Source organism: Neovison vison, chromosome 7 (assembly GCF_020171115.1).
Source record: "Neovison vison isolate M4711 chromosome 7, ASM_NN_V1, whole genome shotgun sequence".
NCBI lineage: Eukaryota > Metazoa > Chordata > Mammalia > Carnivora > Mustelidae > Neogale > Neogale vison.
The window spans coordinates 41,904,723-41,917,879 of NC_058097.1; the positions used below are offsets into that span (position 1 = coordinate 41,904,723).

The window sequence follows — 13,157 nt, forward strand, 5'->3', positions numbered from 1 at the left end:
TTACAAAGAAAAATTCTTTCTCGAAAGTACTTGAAGCATGGTGGTGATGCCTATACCCGACAATGCTGTGTTTCCTTGACACTACTGAACCTCACACCTAGAAATGGTTGCAGCGATAACTTCTGTGAGTATCTTGCCACAATTAAGAAAAATTCCTCAACACCCAGACAGTGACATTAAAACCTCCCTACATTCTTGGAGAGTGACCCCGTGGGCATTTGGGAAAACTCTCCGTATTACAAAGATACCAACTGTTGGTTACAGCATGACAATCAGGGTCCCATTGTTTGTTTGTTTTTTTCCCCTTGGAACTTGACAAGCTGACTCTGGTCTAAGAGGAACGAGATAGGAAGCCCTGCTCACCAGACATCAAGATTTCCTTTAATGCTGAAGTAATGATGGCAACGTCTCAGAAACTCAGGGCTGGACGGAAGATCCACAGAACCGACCTGAGCACCCAGAGACACACGTGCCCAGGGTTGGGGGGGACGGGCCATCAGTGGGATGCTGGCTAACTGGGGGGTTGCCCCCCAAAAAACACATCTGGGAACTTAGAGGGCAGCTTTTTTTTTTTTTTAAGATTTTTATTTATTTATTTGACAGAGATCAAAAATAGGCAGAGAGGCAGGCAGAGAGAGAAGGAAGGGAAGTAGGCTCCCTGCTGAGTAGTCGATCCCAGGACCCTGAGATCATGACCTGAGCCAAAGGCAGAGGCTTTAACCCACTGAGCCACCCAGGCACCCCTTAGAGGGCAGTTTTATTCCTCAGAGCAGAAAGCCAGAAACAGCTTGCTGTCCACAGTCAGGGAAGACAGATACAGCAATGGTGGGGTACTCCCCCCAGGGGAAGGCAGCATTGTAGCAAAATTGTATGAAGGTAACTATCCCTGTGTGACTGAATCTTAGAAATCACGCTGAGCGAGGAAAGCATGTCACAGACACCACATGGTGTAGTTCCTTCGCAGAAAGCTCGGGAGCAAGTAAAACTAAAAAAAAAAATGTATTGTTTAGGGACGCATACCGACGGGATTTGAAAAATGGCTAAAAATGTGAGGGAATGAGAACTGTCAAGTGAGGGGATGGAGAGCCCTGGAAAGGAAGTGGGGGTGGGGAGGGGCCTAAGGCAGTCACAGGGGTACTCACCAGGGATGTACTGGTTCTCAAATTGGGTGGGGGACTGTGGGGCTCACCTTGTTAGGCTTTATAACTCAAGTCTGTGATGCAGACACTTTTTTGTAAGTGTCAATTATTATGTAATAAAAAGGGGAAAGGAAACGAATAGTGTCCAGACCTAAGCCATGGAGAATACCAGTTTCTACAGACCAGGGAATGGAGAGGGTTGTTCATAAAAACGTCAGCTGGTGCTGCCAGTGAGGGAGAAGGAGAAGAGCCGGAAACGGGGGCATCCCAGAGGCAGAGAGAACCTCCCAGAAGGGTGATGGGTCTCCCAGTTTGTGTCAGAATTCTAAGAGCAGGGCAGGAAGAGCAGGACTGGAAAACGTCCCAGATTTGGTCCCTTAGGGGGCGGAGGCGCGGTTCTGGGGGAATAGTGGGGATGGACAGAAGCTACATTGTGACTGGCTGCCAGCCAACAGGAGAGGTGGGCCAGCAGAGGCTTAGGGCAGTTGAGAGGGAAAGGCGGGCTGGTTGACCTTAGCCTCTACTGTGGGGTGGGTACCCCCACCCCCACTCCATCTCTTCTCCCAGGAACAGCTGGTCAGAGGGGAACACGACTCCGGCCGGACGTGCTATTCTGGACGCAAGGTTGTGACTCTTGGGTCCAGCCAGGACTCCTGGGGGGGAGGGAAGGGCCTGGTCTCTTGTCCTTACTCTGGAAGTCAGAACCCTGTGGGGACAGAGGAGGAAACCGTAAGGTATGGATGTTGGGGTGCCTGGGATGGGCCTTGGGGTCCAGTTCTCTTCCACAAGTCGGAGAAACCCTCTCCGGGTACCAAAGGTCCTTCTTCCCTATTCCCTGGGCAGCCGGGCACCAAGCAGCCCTTTCTGTGTTCTGCTGTGTGGACAGAGAGAGACCGATTTGATGTCCCCGGACCCAGGTGGCTTGTCATACCACAGCCACAGTGCAAGAACTGGCCTTGCTTCCTCCCTGCTGAGGAGGCCACAGCTGGCCACCCTCCCTTTGTTTGCTCTGGGAGGGGTAACTGCTGAGCAAACAGGGTAGGGAAATCCCGGATTCTGTCTCCTCACCGTTACCCAGGCCTGGAGGCCTCTGGCTTCTTCGAGGCCTTGTGCGAGAGCGCACGCGAGTGTGTGTGTGTGTGTGTGTGTTTGTGTGTGTGTGTGTAAGGGAGCTAGGGTCACTGGCGTAGAGAAAACCCAGGGCTTGGCCTTGGTGAATGCTCAGACAAAATACACCCCCCCCGGGGGGCATGAACAGACGGTCCCTGGGCACTTACTGTGTACGGGGCCCTGGGCTGGGCACCCCACATGTCAGAGCTCTCTGATGCCGCCCAGCCACCAGAGGATGTGAGCATCAGGATCTCCAGTTTCCAGAAGAGGAAACTGAGGCTCGGGGTCCGGAAGAGAGGACCCTGACAGAGGTGGGAATCCCACCCAGACCTCTCTGACCCTCAACTCGGCCAGAGCGGTGGGGGAGTGGTTGAGAGGCAGAATTAAACAGGGGCTCCCCCCTTCACTTCTCCTTTTTTCTCCTGCAGCGACTTTGCCATTATCCACGGCCCCCTACTGGGCAGGCAGAGCCCTCCCCATGGCTGAGCTCCTGCCCCAGCTGCCTTGGCCCCCACTGGCTGAGGGTAGCACGGAGGATGCATCAGTGCCCCGGGCCAAGTGGCAGAGCCAGCAGCCAAAGGGTGGCGGGGCAGAGGGCCTGGCCCGTGAGTCCTGGAGGTTCCTGGAGGTGCCCTCCATTTATATCACACCATGCAGTGATGGGGAATCAACCCCGTGCACCCCGACCCCCCAACGCCTGCAGCTGCCGAGGACACCAGAACCGGAGAGTCTGTCCCAGGACAGGTCAGCCGGGTGTTGGGACAAAAAGGAGGTGCTCTCTCCTTCTCTGACACTGCTCCAGGGGGGGCCGACACTGTCCGGGTGCGGGAGCTGAAGGTCAGCTGGAACGTGGCCTTAGCCCCACATGGGGCCTGACCGGAGGTTGTGAAAGAGGCACATGAACAGAAAGAGGCAACTGGAAACATGTGCTGGGACAAGGGCCCCTGAGCTCTCTGCGCTCTGCTAGACACTGCCTGCTAAGGGGGGGGGGGGCACCCCCTTTGGCACACCCCGTGTTTTTTAAACTGTGGATCATGACCATTTAAGGACCGTGAAACCAAGGTAGTGCGTTGCAATGAGCACTTTTTCCAAACAGAAACAGGATAGAATTGGAAATACAGTCTGTGAGGTAGTAAGCGTAGTTTCCTGCAAATTTTGTGATGTCCCATATATTTCTATATGTCACATAGTTTTTGTATTGGAAGCCAGTGTAAAGGGTATGTCTTGTTGCAGCTCATGGCGGCGGGTGGGGGGAGAAGTAAACAAAACTTCTTTGAAGAGACAGCACCCCTGGCAGGAGGAGACAGGAGCTGAAGGTTCAAGGCTGCAGGGGGAAAGAAAGAAAGAATATACTAGGCCTGAGTAAAAACACCCAGTGTGGTTTCTTCCAATAATGGATGCTAGATAAGAGTGAAGGTTTATGAACTAGAGCTCTGTGTACCAGCATGGAGAAGTTTCAGAAACAATGATGATGGAGAAAGCAAGTTGCAAAATGATAACAGTAGGAGCCTAATAGTGTATCTTTTAAAAGGCATTAAACAATAGGGTATATTGTTGGTGAGTCCATCCTGATATTAAAGCAGGATGGAAAAGTACACAGAAGGAACACACACCAGCTTCAGGGCGGTGGGTACCTTGGGCGCAGGAGAGAAAGGAGGGATGGGGAGTTGGGCCTTTGGCCGTGCCTGTAAAAATTTATTTCTTTTAAAATGAAAGAAAAGATCTGAAATGAAATGGCAAAATGTCCACATCTATTGGATATGGATGGTAGGGATGACCATTTTTTTCCCTGTTTGAAATAAATAGTCTCTAATTAAAATTTTGTTAAGTATTTCAAAAGAAGAAATGGGCCAAGAGAAGTACAGCTGACCCTTAAGCAATGTGGGTGTTAGGAGGCACTGACCCACTGTGTGCTGTCAAAAATCCAAGCGTAACTTTTGACTCCCCCAAAACTTAGCTATTAAGAGCCTACTGTTGGCCAGAAAGCTTACCTAGAACATAAGCAATCAATTAATGCATATTTTGTATGTTATCTGTATTATATGCTGTGTTTTTACAATAAAACAAGCTAGAGAAAAAAATGTTTCTAAGAAAATCATAAGACAAAATACATGTGCAGCACTGTACTGTAAAAAAAAAAAAATCCATGTATAAATGGATTCAAGCATATGTTGTTCAAGGGTCATCTGTATAAAGAGACCAGTGACAGAGGGAGATGGTGGAAGGAGTGCCTCTCTAAGACCTGAGAGAAGAACATCTATGCAGCAGGAACCGCAAGTGCAAAGGCCCTGTGGCAGGAGTATGTCTGGTGAAGCTAGGGAAGCTCAGCCATCAGAGTGAATGCAAAAGGGGGAGAAGGAGGAGGCAAAGTCAGAATAGTGACGAGGACCACCCTTGGGCCTTGGGTGGACTTGGCCTAAGGGTGGTCCTTGTCACCACCTTGGGAGGACTTTGTTTTTATCTGGAGTGAGGTGGAGCCATAGGAGGGCTCTGAGCTGGGAGGACCCTAACCTAGCTCTGGGGTTCATAGGTTCTCTCTGGCTGCAGGTCGGGAGCAGACTATAGGAGGTAGGATTGGAAGAGCCAAAGGACTGCTGTGCTGTCCTGGACAGGGGCCGTATGAGCCAAGAGTTTAAATTCTGGAGAGATTTTATGCTTGGAGTGGCCAGGGATGGCTGAGATTGGATATAGGTGTGAGGGCAAGAGAGGGGCCAGGAAAGATGAAGTTTGGGGCCTGCCAGTCACCAAAAGGAAGCAGAGTGGGGCTTATTGGGGGACGGGGGCTGCGAAGGTGGGGAGAGGGATGGGAATAGAATTTTTTCAAGCGGTAGGACAGCATGTTGGAGGTAGGGGTGGGACGCAAGTTCCCGTGCTGGAGTTCTCTGGCCGAGAGCTGTGAGGTCGGACTCACATTTCCGGGCTTTCACACCAGCAGTCCAGGGACACCAACAGACTCAGACAGTCCCTGCAGGGGTGTGTCCAGCTCTGCAGCCTACCCCGGAGTGACTTGGGCCAAGTCACTTCCCCTCTTTGAGGCAGGGCTTCCCCACCTGTAAAAGGGCTGCTGTCCCGCGGGAATGCCCCTTACCACAGAGTTGTTGAGATCTCCAGGGCCAGGGTGACTTGCCCAAGGTCCCAGCACAGTTAAGAGCCAGGGAGGCTGGATTCTAACTTGGTCTGGCTAACGGGGACTGGGACGGAGAGAGGTCCCCAGACCTGGAGGACCTCCTTGGCCAACATTAGGTGAGGGGTGGGTGGGCGGAAACGCACCAGAGGACGGAGGCGGCCTCCAGGTCCCACCCCTTCCCGCCAGCGTTGGTTCCTCGATGCCCATAGCCCCCACCCCTCCGCTTCCCAGAATCTCCATCCAGCCGCCCACCCCACCCCCTCCAGCTCGTCCCCCAGCTCCCCGTCTCCGGTTCCAACCCGGGCGGCCGGCAGCTCCCGGCCAGGGGGCAGAAGGGGAGCTGAAGGTACCCTTTCCGGGTACCAGGGGAGAGGGTCGCGGCCCGAGCCAAGGCAGCTGCCATGGCCGCGTTTCCTCTGAATCGAATCTGTTTCTTTTTCTGTCCCTCCCTCTCCTCTGTTCACTTCGCTGCCTCCTTCGATTCCCAGCGTCTCTCTTTTCCCTTCCTCTCTCCTGTTTCGGTATCTCCGGCGTCCCGGCCGCCCCTCTCGGTTCCCCGGAGCGCTCGCCCTGCCCCTGCGCCCCCGGCCCTGCGCCTCCAACTCTCGCCTGCCGCCTCTCTCCCGCGGGGCCCGTCGGCGCCCCTCCCCCTCCCTCCCCGGGTCCGAGGGCCCTCCCGCCGCGCCGCCCCCCTTCCCGCGCGGGCGGGGGCGGCGCCGTGACGCGACGGGGCGGGGGCGGGAAGGGTGAGCTGACGCTGCGGCGGCTCCCGCGGCTCCGGGGCTCCGGCCTTTGTGCGGGCGGCGGGCGGCGGGCTGCGGCGGGCGGCGCGGGCGACGCGGTCGGGTGGGGGCGGCGGCCCCGGAAGGCGAGGCAGGTGCCCCGCGGGGACGCCCAGCTCAGCCCAGCCCCGCTCGGCCGGCCCAGCCCTGCGGCCGGGCGCGCCCGCCGCGCCGCATCCATGTTCGAGTAAGGACCCGGGCGGGGGCGCGGCGGGCGGGAGGACGCGGTCGGCTGGTCCGGGGCTGCACGCGCGCCCGGCTCGGGGTTGGGGGGAGGGTGGCGCGACTGGAGCCGAGGCGGGAGGGGGGCGGCGGTGGGCGCGACCGGGTGGGGGCGGGGAGGGGGCCGGCGCTGCACTGGGGCCTCGGCGCTGACGGCGGGGGAGAGGTGGGGGCCGACCCAGGTTCGTCACCGCCAGGGCGAGATGCGGCGGGGCTTTGGTGGGGGTCCCGGGATCATCCGCGGGGAGCGGGGCCTGCGGGGGAGGGCTCCGGCCTAGCCGGACGCGGTCCGGGAGGCGAAGAGTGGGTGAGAGTCTGACCCCGGGCTTTGGGCCTGGGGTGCAGGCTAGGCGGACACAAGCCCCTCGCTGGCCCGCGCACAGTCCGTGGAGCTCGGGAGCAACCCCCATCCCGGCCTGGGCCCCCTCCCACCGCCTCTGTCTGTGGCGAGTCCTGGCGCCGCTGGTGGTGGGGGCTTCGTGGCCGTCCGGCTGGCCTTGTGCCTGAAAATTCCCCAGGTCGTGGGGCCGGAATAGACTTCCTCCCTGTCTGGGCCCGCTGTGTTTTGGAGTCTCCATTGTACGTGTCTTGGAAGTGTGTGTCTGCTTGTCTGTATTCCTCCTGTGCATCCTCTCTGGCTGTGTGTAGTTTACGTCAGACTCCATCTGTGGTTCCATGTGTTCCTGTAAATTTCCTGAGTATGTCTGATTGCTGTCTCCAGTTGTGTGTGTGTGTGTGTGTGTGTGTGTATGTGAGAGGCTCTGTGTGCGTGGCTGTGACCTTCTGTGGTTGTGTATGTGTGTGATGTGTTAATTGCATCCCATCAGACCATGCACGCCTGCTTGTGACTTCGGAGTGTGTGTACATGTGTCCAGGTCTCCGAGTGTGCAGGGAGCGGAGATCCTCCCTGGTTGTGCGCGTGTCTGTGAAATTTGCTTCGGATAACATCTGTGGCTTCAGGCCTCTCCATAAGTTGCTTGTGTGTCCAGTTGTGACTTGGTGGTATGTGGACACGGTGTTTACAGCTATCATCCTTTGTCTCTGTCTGTGCCTATAATTTATCTCTGAACACGTTCACTCTTGGTGCAAATGTAAGTGACTTGTGTGTGTCCCTAGGTGACATTGTGTGTCCAGGGCCTGGGTATATGGCTGGAACCCCCTGGGGCTGTGCCTGTAATTTACTTCTGATTACATCTTGGTGTGAAAATTCCTATGTGTCTTTGTAATCCGTAGGTGACAGTTCTGTTTGTGCCTGGGCTTCTGTGTGTATGCAGCGGAGACCCCTGGGGTTTTGTGTGTGTGAGAGCACAAAGAGAGATCCCTTGTGGCTCTTAGTGGGCACGGGACCCTCTTTCCTGAGACCTCGGGTGTACCCTTGACTGTTCGGAGCAGTAATGACTGACGTTGTTCCCATGCTACAGTTTATAAAGCATGTCCCATGCATTATTTCCATAGCTGGCCACTGGGGGGTTTTTTTGTGTTTTTTTTTTTTTTAAGATTTTATTTATTTATTTGACAGAGATCACAAGTAGGCAGAGAGGCAGGCGGGGGGTGGGGGGACCAGGCTCCCCGCTTAGCAGAGAACCCGATATGAGGCTCGATCCCAGGACCCCGGGATCACGACCTGAGCCGAAAGCAGAGGCTTTAACCCACTGAGCCACCCAGGCGCCCCTGGCCACTGTGTTTTTAGGCTGTGTCCGTGACCTCCTGGGTCCTTCATGGCTGTGTGAATGTCTGGGTTCTCTGGCGACAACAGAGACTGCTGACCCCTCCATCCCTTTCCACGTTAGAGGGTTCCTTCACTGTGTCTTCCCACCAGGCTGTGAACACCAGGAGAGCCGAGCTGACCCTATGGCTTAAATTTATCTACAGGGTACCTGCATCGGCTGAGTTTCTTTGTGACCGCTCTTTTACGTGTATGGCTGTCCCTGTAGAATGTGATTTGCTTTCACCTCTTCTCAGAGACTTTCTTATGGCCATCTGTGTGAATGTCATGTATCTGGAACTTTCTGTGGTTTCTGTGACCCTCTGCAGCTGCACACATGCATCCTGGACAGGCGTGTGTGTGCGCGTGTAACTTCTGGGACTTTGTGGCTGTAGCATACTTGTCATGCTGCAGCTGTGTGAATCTTTATTCTAGAACCCTGCGGCTCTGGGTGCAAGGCTGACACACCTATGGGAGCTCTGCTGAGGTGGAGGGAGGGGGGAGACCTCTTGCAACGGTGGGGAAGTACCTTTTGCCTATACTGGCTGCGTGGGACCCATACCACGTTTCCCTTTTATGCACACCTGTGTGTGCACTGCCCCTGTTTGAGCAGAGGGAGCTCTAGGCCCGTGTAGGCCCAGGAAGTCCGAAGAAAGGTGTCTGCACTGGCAAAACCTTGTTTTCTTCCTAGTCCCTGCCCCCCATAACGGTCCTCCAGCCACAACGGGCTCCTCCCTTCCCTCTGCAGCAGCCTGCCTGGTTGGGCAGCCTCAGGCCTGTGCCTGCTCTCGAACACTTCCTCTTCCTTCTACAGAAAAGCAAGATCTGGGGGCCATAGGCCCTGCCCCGTCTGTGTGTTTTCAGGCCTGTCCTTAGGCACCCTCCTGTAGGCCCGTGGCCGTGGGAGAGTGGGAGAGTGGGGCAGGTGGAGAAGGCATCTGCATTTCAGGCTAGAGAGGTGAGAAGATGGGGCAGGGGAGGAAAGTGGTCACCCCCTCCTTCAGAACTCCTCCTAGCTCATCAGTGCCCTCAGGGGGAAGCCCAAACTCCTGACCTGGGCCTGAGGGGCCTGGAGGGGGGCGGCCTGTGCCTTCCTGTCCTCCTTCCCCTGCCCTGCTGGCCACCTCACTCCTCAGACCTGCCAGGCTCAGTCCTGTCCCTGAATGCCACACCCCTGTTTCTAACACAGTCTTCCCTTGCGTTTTTGCCTAAGCTACTCTTCATCCTCGGGCTGAGCTCAAGTGTGCCCTGCACCCCACCCACCCAGCCACTTAGCCCTCCTTTGTTTCCATGGTCCTCAAACTTAAACGCACTTCCCCATCCTGGGCCCCACGCCCAGAGGTCTACTGTGGATCTCACAAGCCCCAGGGCTGCCTGTCGCGTGGGGGGGTGCCTGAGCTCAGTGTCTCCATTTGACACGTGTTCTTGTTTTGCTCATCTCGGTTCCCCACCTGGAATGTCAGGTCCCTGCAGGCCAGAACCATATCTGTTTTGTTCACTTCCGAGTCCCCAGCACCTGGCGCAGGGCACGTGCTTAATCTCTACTTAGCGTGTGCAGGATGGAGATTGGGGTCAGTGTGGGCCCCGCGTCCTGGGCCAAGGTGTGTGTGTGTGGTCCCCGTCGGGGTCAGCGTTGGCCTCTTGAGCACAGGTGCGCTGGGGCAGGGGCAGGACCTTGGCCTCCGTTTTAGTCCCACAGAACCTACTGATCAAACCAGAGTGCATCCCTTGTGCTGGGATTTATTTGCCCTTGACATTGAACAACGCAGGGGTGAGGGGTGCTGACCTGCCCTGCAATTGAAAATCAGTGTGTCCCTTCCAACTCCCCCCAAACTTAGCTCCTCATCGTTTACTGATGACCAGAAGCTTATTGATATGTGAGCGGTCAGTGAACACGTTTTTTGGTATACTATCTGTATTATGTACTGTATTACAATAAAGTAATCTAGACAAAATGGTATTAAGAAAATCATGAAGAAAATACTTTTAGAAGACTGTATTGTATTTATTGAATACAATTTCCATTTAAGTGGACCCATACAGCTCAAACCTGTGCTGTTCAAGGGTCAGCTGTCTGTTACCTCACTTTCTCCCCCAGTAACCCCGTGAGGTGATGTCATTAGTCCCACCGTGGTCAGGAAGAAAATGAGGCACAGGTGCAGACACTTGCCCCCAAGCCACATGGGGAGCAAGTGACTGGGGTTTGCTGAGGGTTGGGCAAGTCTCACCCTACTTGAATCCCAGTCCTGTGAGGGGAGAGGGGTGCTCAGCTGGTCGGTCCACAGGAGCAAATGGTCCGTGCCCCAGCCTTGTTCTAGATAGTAGGAAGGTGGCTGGTAACATACCCCCATGCCCCGCGGAGCGCAGAGAGGGACAGGACCGCAGGTCAAGTGCGGTAAGTGCTGTGGAAAAAGATGAAGAGGGAGAGGGATCGAGAGGTGGGAGTGTGGTTTGAATAGAGAAGCGAGGAAGCTGACTCAGAGAAGTGTCCACTGAGCACGAACATGAAGGGGGTGAGGAAGCCTGTCTAGGTAGAGGAACAGGCAAGGGAGGAGCTGGGGAAGAGTGAGCAAGGGGTTGATGAGAGGGTCCAGAGGCTCATTTCCCTGGAGTCAGGTGCAGCGGGCCCAGGGTGGGAGTTTCCCAACCCGACTCAGGCATTCACAGGCCCCGCACCGGCCAGCTGGCCACCGGTGGGGAGCAGAGTGGGGGATGGGTGTCAGGGAGACCTGGGAGAAGCCAGCTCCAGGCAAGGGGTGGGGGCGGGGGGGGGCATGACAGTGGCCCAGATCACCACCTATTTCATTTATTTTCTTACTTATTCCACAAACTCATTTCCTCAGTGCGACTGGAATGCCTACCCTGGGTCTCGGCCTGGGCAGTACCAGGGCAGTGACCAGGACCTTGCTGTCAGGGAGCTCACAGACCTGTGGGGGAAACGGAGCTGTTGTCTGACAAGTGACCGCTCAGGAGTCGGGGCTGGGGTGGGGGGTGCAGAGGCAGAGTGTAGGAGAGTGGTTAGCGACAGGATGGGAGCTGCCAGGGGTCCCTAGGGAGGCACAACGGAAGCCCTATCCAAGAGAGAGGGGTAGCAACCAAGAGCCCTGGGAGAGGCACACGAATTTGCCAGACAGGGAAGGCCAGGGGCAGTCCACAGTGAGGGAACAGCATATGCTGGAGCTTGGAGGCAAGAGAGGGAAGTTTGAGGAGCCCCAGGTGGTCCAGGGACCCCCATCTGCCCCCCCCCAGAGGTGATGGAGTCCACTGAGGTAGAGTCGTGCCCTGGCTTCAAGCAGTGGTGCATCCTGGGACCGGTGGTTGGTGGCCCCAAGTCCTGGCTTCTACTCCGGGAAGCAGGGATGGCGATACCGTCACGTGTCCAGGGTTGCCCGAGGAATACGTAATTGTACGGGGAGCTTGCCAGCGTCTTGGTACGATGCCAGCAAGTGTCCCTCTGCTGCTCCTGTTCTAGCCAGCGCAAGAGCATGCCTGCGGTCCCCGATGTTTCTTAAGAGTTCGCTCCGTGTTGGGTACAGTGTTGTGTGCCAGGGACACAGTGGTGACTAAGACCTTAGTTCACAGCCGGAGGTAACAATAGGCAAAATGACTCCAGGTGGTGTGTTCAGTTGGTGTGAAGTGGGCCTTGGGGGCTGGGTCCCCAGAGGAAGAGGAGCATTTGAGCCGAATAAGACCCTGGTGGGCTGGATACGGAAGGCCATTCCAGGCAGAGGAAACAGAAGTACAGAGGCCTTGATGTGGGAATGCAGTAGGTGAGCTTAGGGACAAAAGGGCGCTGGGGGTGGGGAAGCTCAAGTGGAGGGTATGAGCCACGCCAGGGCCTGGGGTGATGAGGTGAGGACTTGGCTTTTACCTGGTGTACAGTGCAGGCCGGAGAGGCTCTGACCCAGAAGGGCCCTGACCCAAGTCAGGTTCACAGGCTCCCTCTGGTGTAGGGGGCTGACTGCAGGGGGCGGTGATGGGGACAGGGAACCCAGGGAGACTACTGTGATGTCCTGGGTGGGGGGCGGCAAGGATGGAGGCTAGGACAGGGCGCAAGAGCAGGGGAAATGGGTGTAATAGAAGTAATGGAAGTAGATTTTGGAGGTAGAGCAGGTGGGACTTGCTAACAGATCAGAAGTGAAGAGTGAACAAGAAGCAAAGGAAGCACGTGCTTAGGGTTTTAGCTCCAGCAAGTGAGTGGGGAAGGGCTACTCAAATATTTATGAATGAATTAATAATTTTAAAAATAGCAGTCTTCTTGAGAGCTTAACTCTATGCCAGGCGCTACTAGAAGCACCTTACACGTAGTGATTCACTGAACCACCCCGACAAGCAGGCGAGGACACGTACTTAACCACCCATGGGTCACGGACGTGCAGAGTGTTAGGGAGCTGCTCGCTCAGTCACACAGCTGGAAGTGGAGTCAAATGGGTGGGTGGGATCCATGGGCTGATATGTGGGCCTCCTAAAACAGACCCGTCCCCATACCCGGCCTGTTTCCCGCCAATGCCCCTCTTTTTCTCCTCCCCCAGCACCACCCCCCACTCCGGCCGGAGCACACCAAGCAGCTCCCCGTCTCTCCGTAAGCGACTGCAGCTCTTGCCCTCGAGCCGATCCCCACCTGAGCCTGAACCAGGCACCATGGTGGAAAAGGGGTCAGACAGCTCCTCAGAGAAGGGTGGGGTGCCTGGGACACCCAGCACCCAGAGCCTGGGCAGCCGGAACTTCATCCGCAATAGCAAGGTTGGTGCAAGCCCAGCGGGTGGGGAGACAGGTGGAAGGGCAGGGAAATTTAGGGGCTCATTCTGACTCCATTCCTTTCTCTTGCAGAAGATGCAGAGCTGGTACAGTGTAAGTATTGGGCAGGGGGTCTGGAGGGGAGAAAGGGAGGGGGACAGGTGCTGGGCTTGGAGCCCTAGGCTGCAGCAGGCAAGGGATTAGGTGCCGGGGTCAGCAGATCTAGGGTCACATCTTGGACTGCCGCTTACTTCCTGTGTGTCCTTGAGTGAGTTGCTTAACTTCTCTGGGCTGGTCTCTGGAGACACTGTCCCAGCCTCACAAAGCCAAAGGGA

At 56.0% G+C, this 13,157-nt stretch overlaps 1 protein-coding gene across 3 annotated transcripts in view; it reads left to right on the forward strand.

Moving 5' to 3' along the window:
* Window positions 1-13,157, forward strand: part of GRAMD1A (GRAM domain containing 1A) — a 54,400-nt gene that overhangs the window by 27,728 nt on the left and 13,515 nt on the right. For 2 of the 3 annotated variants that reach the window (XM_044256299.1, XM_044256300.1), the window contains exons 1-3: window positions 6,245-6,345; window positions 12,618-12,828; window positions 12,916-12,936. In XM_044256299.1, the coding sequence (XP_044112234.1) occupies window positions 6,338-6,345; window positions 12,618-12,828; window positions 12,916-12,936 (240 nt within the window). In that variant the 5' untranslated portion in view covers window positions 6,245-6,337. Of the gene's footprint in view, window positions 1-2,677; window positions 2,994-6,244; window positions 6,346-12,617; window positions 12,829-12,915; window positions 12,937-13,157 lie in introns of those variants that run through there. The other variant, XM_044256301.1, reaches the window with a different exon arrangement.